The sequence below is a fragment of the Corylus avellana genome, chromosome ca2 (genome assembly GCF_901000735.1).
Source record: "Corylus avellana chromosome ca2, CavTom2PMs-1.0".
Taxonomy (NCBI): domain Eukaryota; kingdom Viridiplantae; phylum Streptophyta; class Magnoliopsida; order Fagales; family Betulaceae; genus Corylus; species Corylus avellana.
In genome coordinates, this window is record NC_081542.1 from 28,901,445 (window position 1) to 28,907,948 (window position 6,504).

The window sequence follows — 6,504 nt, forward strand, 5'->3', positions numbered from 1 at the left end:
TTACTTTCCTCCTACATGACTTGCCCGGGCTGCTCGGTTAAAAAACTTAACAGAATTTTGATTTTTCCTATTCAATTAAAAAATTTGACTGAATTTTGACAAAAGTACTAAATAAATTTATTTACTTATCACATATACCATTTGTAATATTTTTAAGAACTCAGATAAGGACGTATGCTAAAAAAAAATGTATTTAAATCATTATTTTAAAATTGGTTCGTTTAAACCACAAGAATATTTAAAAAAAAAAAAAAAAGAATTTGGCTCGTTTAAACCATTTGAGCTATATTCAAACTAGAACGCGTGCAAACAATTTTTGGAGTGAAATGCTTCAGTGCATTCTCCGAACCTTCTACCCACCATCTCTGTGTCTTTAGCATCTTGATTTTTTTTTTTTTTTTAAAAAAAAACAGAGATGTTGGGTAGATGGTTGGGAGAAGCAAAAGGAGTCAGACATGGAAAAACGCATGGGGCATACTTCAAGGAGTCAGACATGGAAAAACGCACAACATATTAAGCGGCCTGAGTTGATTTTAATGGTTAAGATTTAAAGAAGGAAATCTAATGGCTGAAAATAATGGAAAGTTTATAGGGAGGGGATGCATTTGGGGAAATGGGAGTTTGAGAACGTGCAGCACCAAAAAAAAAATTGGGGGGAGTTGGAGGCAAATCAGAGGGAATTAAAAACTAATGGATATCTTAAAAAAAAAAAGTAATGGATGTGATCAAAAGAAATTTCAGAGACTTCCGCAGTTCAATGTATCTGAGCCTGAGAGAAGAAAAAACCTAAATATTAAATAATCTATATAACATATATTAGTTAATTGCTGATATAAATAATTTTTAGTAATATATATATATATATATATATGAATGAGCTAACGAGTAGATCCAACTTTAAACGAGGTGAGTTCGCGAGTCTTTATCAAGTTTTTTTCGAGCGAATCAAATATGTATCATTTACTAATCGAGTGAGCTTGTATAGTATCAAGCTCGAGTTTGAGTCAAGCTAAACTGAGTGGATATCGAGCAGATTGTCGAACAAATTGATTTATTTGCAACCCAAAAAGAGGTCTATTACAAAGCTTTAATACAGATGTTAGCTCATTAATTAGTTGAAGCATTTCGGAAAGAAGTTTTAAACTGATCATTGGAATAGGAAAATATTCCTTTACAATTTGTCTTGATGGACAATTACATAATATTGAAAATATTGAAAACATTTTCTAAAAATTATTTTAATTTCGCCAAAACAAACGGACCTTTAATTAATTTCTTACTATGCTCCATTTTCCTTCTTTAGATTCCTAACTTTTCCCTTGATTTTGCTGTCTAGATAGAACTAGTGCCATTCCGGGTTTGTATATTTGACGGGGATGAATCGTGATTGGCTGGATAAGAGCAACAAATGCTCTGTATGCCATTATCTTCCTTATATTTAGAATTTTTTTTTTTTTTTTTTTTTTTTAAATACAAAAATCTACTTACATTAGATTTTCTATATTTAACTGACTCTCAAGGGTTACTACAATGTTTCCCAATGTATAGAAAACTAGATTATTTTACGGGTAAAATCTACATACTCCTTCAAACTATTACTCAATTGACATTTGACAATATCTCTCAAAACTTTCAATTGTGATAATGTCGCCCCCAAACTACTAAAATATTGTCAATATCCTTACAAGGCTAGCAAAAAGATCAAAATACCCCTACATATTTCTCAATATAACAAAAATACCCATATAATTCAAAAAAAAATTTAATTTTTTAAAAAACGAAAATTTTAATTAAAAAACAATTTATTTTTATTTTTTAAAACGAAAATTTTTATTTTTTTAAAAAAGATTTTTTGAAAAAAAAATGGAAATTTTTATTTAAAAAAAAAAACAATTTTTTATTTTATTTTATTTTATTCGATTTTTTTTTTAAATATGTTTTTTTTTAAAAAAAATATTTTTTTAAACGGAAATTTTTTATTTTTTTTAAACGGAAAATTTTATTTAAAAAATTAAAAAAGAAAATTTTTTAATAAAAACGAAAATTTTCAATTTAAAAAAAAAAATCGAAATTTTTTATTTCTTTTTTTAATTTTAGATTTTTTCCAAAAATTTTTAGTATTTTTCCTTTTATTTTACTAATGGTAGCTTCGTCATTGGGAAGACATTGACAATGTTTTTGTAGTTTAAGGAGACATTGTCACAATTAAAAATTTTGAAAAACATTGTCAAATATCAATTAGGTGGTAGTTTGTGAAGGTATGTGAACTTTCCCCTCTCATCTTTTATTTTTTTACTTTTAATTTGGAGTTGTGTTGAGATTTTATAAAAAAAAGTGAGGATTTGTAAAAAAAACTTATATTTTGTAAAGAAATACTATTTTAATAGTATAAGAAAAAAAAGAAAAGTTAATGTAAAATGTATTCTCATAAAAAAAAAAAAAGCAAAAAATTAATTTTATGCCCTAAAAAAAAAAAAAAAAGAGTAAGGAAAACTGCGAAAATCTTGATCCTTGAAAAACCAGACGGGGAGGAAAGTCGTCACGAGTCATAGCGTAGAATCCGGAGCAAAAACTGCTGTTAAAGAAGAGTGGCCGAGAGAGAGGGAGAAAAAAAAGGAACAAAAAAAAAAAGAAAAGAAAGTAGTGCGTTTGCTACGGAGTTGGGGCCCACCCCACTTCAATTAACTTGTCGAATCCCACCAAATAGCCTCGCCTAAGTATTCGTCCACCCAATTACAGATCTGGATCCCTTTAGATTACTCAAAAAATGAGAATCTTATTTTTTGAAATCCTAGTTGTCAAAAGCATCTAAGGTTTAAAGTATGTCAGGTTTTCACCAATATCAAAACGTAAAAACAAACATAACCACACTTTTATATGTATATATATAATAAAAGATTAATTCATTTATTTTTTAAGAAAAAAACAAGAAGAAAAAACCACCCAAGGGCGGCTCGCCGCTACTACCAGTCATTTTATGGGTGGTTAAGAATGGCGAACGGCTACCATGGCCTAGGCTGTGGGTGGGGTATACTTTAAACCCTTAATACTTTTGATGACTAAAATTTCAAAAAACATGAGATTTTCAATTGGAGGGATCCGAATCCCTTAATCACACATCCAGCTAACTTTCTTTGTTAATATTTTAAGTATAAATTAATATTTAATATTCGGCCACTGAATCACGCATCCACTAATTTAATTATTCTCTAAATTAATATTTTAGTTGCTCAGACCACATCGTGTGGTACTGAGAATATTTCGAACACGGATCCAAAAAGACTTCACCGAAAGAATTGATTGTAGCAAAGGAAAGTTTCCTTACTTCCTTGCTTCGTCCTTATCCCTCTACCCACAACCTTGTCTTCTGAATTTTGCGGGTTTATTTCCTTTCAACCATTCCTCTCGTCTTGTATCTTTGTCTTCTACCCACAACCAATTCTTTCAGCACATTTTGTGATTGACTTCTCAAAATGGCAACGTAAACAACCGTCTTTTACCCAACTTTGTCGATAGCTTTCTTTCTTCCTCCAGATCCCTCTCCTCACCAACCCCAAATAAACGTTTCTGAGTCTGTAAAGATTTGAGGGTTGAAAGGTAAGCATCAATGGCGGACAGTGTTGTTACTTTCCTCCTACAGTACTTGCCCCGGCTGCTCGCAGATGAAGCAAATCTCCTTCATGGAGTGACGGGTGAAGTCGAATCACTTCGTAGGGAGCTCAATCTGATTAATATCTTCCTCCAGAACTCCCAAGGGAAAAGGAACGAGCATGGAATAGTGAAGGAGGTAGTTAGGCAAATCAGGGATGCTGCTTACGAGGCTGAGGATGTTATCGACATGTTCATCATCAACGCCGCAGAGCAGAGGATGAGAAACAGGATTTGGAAGCTGTTGCACTGCTTTAATGAAGTCAACACGCTTCATGTTGTTGCGAACAAGATACAAGGTATCAACAAACAAATCAATCAAATCTTCGACAATTTCAACAAGTATGGCATTGAAGGTGCTGAAGCAAGTGGAGATGCGGCGGCAGAGGACCAGCTAAGCAGACGTAGGCAAGAAGAGGAGGACCAGCTACGCAGACGTAGGCGAGAAGTGGCGGACGATGATGTGGTTGGCTTTGTTGATGACTCAGCGATATTGGTGAGGCAGCTTATTGAAGGGAGTTCAAAGCTTGATGTCATTTCAATCATCGGCATGGGTGGGTTGGGCAAGACCACTCTTGCCAAGAAAATCTACAATAATGACCGAGTCAGGGGTCACTTTGCTTTCCGTTGGTGGGTGAATGTATCTCAAGATTTTAGCCCCATTGAGTTATTGCTTGAAATTTTGCAGTCCCAACTGTCAAAATCTGATAGAGAAGAGTTGACAAAAACACTCGAAGTTATGAGCAAAGATGAATTGAAAATAGAGTACCTAGTAAAGAGGCTTTTTGAATACTTGCAAGCTGGGGAAAGGCCATACCTTATAGTCATGGACGACATTTGGGAAACTAAAGTCTGGGATGTGGTAAGATCTGCATTTCCAGATAACTCTAACGGAAGCAGAATATTAATCACCAGTCGTATAAAAGATGTGGCTTTACATGCAAGCCTTACTTCTCCCTACTTCCTTCCATTTCTTGATAAAGATGACAGCTGGAAACTTTTTCGTAAAAAAGTGTTCCGAGGAAAAGAATGTCCTCACGAGTTGGAAATCATGGGGAGACGAATCGCAGAAGGTTGCGGTGGCTTACCACTTGCAATTGTGGTATTAGGGGGTGTTTTAGCAAACCAAGAGAAGACATTGCGAATATGGTCGAATGTGATTGGTGATGTAAATTGGTACCTTAATACTGAGAAAACAAAAATATGCAAAGACATTTTGGCCTTAAGCTACACCCACCTATCCCGTCACTTGAAACCATGCTTTTTGTATTTTGGTGTATTTCCAGAAGACTTTGAGATCCCTGTGAGGCGATTGGTCCGATTGTGGATAGCTGAAGGATTCATACAGAACACCGGCAAAAGAAGAAAAGAGGATGTTGCTGAAGACTACTTGGAGGAGCTTATTGATCGAAGCTTGATCCAAGTGGCTAGCAGGAGGAAGAATGGAAGAGTAAAGACATGCCGCATTCATGATCTTTTGCGAGATCTCTGCATATCCGAGAGTGCTGAAGAGAAGTTTCTTGGGGTTCTTACAAATGATAACCTTTTATCCGCAAACAAATTTCGCAGACTTTCCATCCAGGGTAACTCTTTTGATCTGTATATTTCTTCAAATCCCTCTGACACTACATGTGCCCGATCTTTGTTTTGCTTTGACCGAGAGGAACGTGAGTTTAATCGAAAGCCCAGAAAATGGATCGAGGAAAACTTCAAGTTGCTCAAGGTGCTTGATCTAGAGGGTGTTAACAAACCTATACTGCCTAAGAATATGGGGAAAATGTATCATTTAAGATACTTGGGTTGAGGAAAAGGATCCTCTCCATTTCAAAATCCCTCAATTTTCTCCATTTAGTGCATTTTGAAGGATAGTGTTGTCCAAAAGTTTTAATAATGATAGTGCATTAAATGCAATACCCTTCAAAATGCACTAAATGGAGGAAATGGAGGGATTTTGAAATGGAGAGGATCCTTTTCCGTTGAACTTTCTTGGATACCCTTCCCCCCTCTGTTTGTAAGTTGCCCTACCTCGAGACCTTGGATGTGAAGCACACCTCTATCATGTCTCTACCCAATTCTATTTGGAAGATGAAACACCTTCGGCATCTGTATCTTGATGGAATACGCCTCGACATGCCTGTGGAGAAAACAAGTATTTCTCTTACTAGGCTCCAGACGTTATGCGGAATATTTGTGGACAAGAAGAGTCCAGTGAAGAATGGTTTGGATCGATTACTCAATCTCAGGAAACTGGATCTCACATTTCATTTAGACTCCGTTGAAGAATTAAATGAGTGGATTGCAAGTCTGGAAGGACTTGAATCTCTGAGTTTAAGATCCAAGGACATGAATAGTGTACCTTCAAAGGTCGAATTAAAGCCTCTGTCAAGCCTTAAGAATCTCACCGACCTGTATTTGCTTGGAAACTTACCAGCGCTACAAAATGACTACTTTCCGCACAGTATTATAGTTCTTACTTTGTCAGTATCAAAGCTGGAAAATGATCCCATGCCAATTCTTGCGAAGCTGCCAAATCTTTCTGTCCTTAAGCTATTGGCCGATTCCTACACTGGAAAGGAAATGGTGAGCCCGAGTGGAGGCTTCCCTAAGCTTTGCATACTGAAACTCTGGATGCTAAAAAATTTGGAGACTTGGACCGTGGAGGAAGGAGCAATGCCAGATCTCAAGGAATTGGAAATCCGAAGCTGTCCCAAGCTGAAGGAACTTCCAGACCAGTCGTCCAATCTGTGGGCTTCTCGGAAAATAGTTTTAACGGCGATGCCAAATGAATTCGTAGAGAATGTTCAAGCCAAACATCCCAACAGCTTAATCATCAACAACCAGCGGGCTCCGCTCTGA

General features: G+C 35.7%; 1 protein-coding gene across 1 annotated transcript; it reads left to right on the plus strand.

Moving 5' to 3' along the window:
• The first annotated feature begins 3,522 nt into the window (after window positions 1-3,522).
• On the plus strand, window positions 3,523-6,504 carry LOC132169528 (disease resistance protein RPP8-like). Its single transcript, XM_059580552.1, has 2 exons — window positions 3,523-5,371; window positions 5,665-6,504. Exons 1-2 carry the CDS (start codon window positions 3,608-3,610, stop codon window positions 6,502-6,504), a joined length of 2,604 nt encoding a protein of 867 aa, XP_059436535.1. The 5' UTR covers window positions 3,523-3,607.

Coding starts and splice junctions, on each gene's coding strand:
- LOC132169528 (XM_059580552.1), top strand. CDS start 3,608: ATGGCGGACAGTGTTGTTACTTTCCTCCTACAGTACTTGCCCCGGCTG. Junction 5,372..5,664: donor AAAACTTCAAGTTGCTCAAG/GTGCTTGATCTA, acceptor TCTGTTTGTAAG/TTGCCCTACCTCGAGACCTT.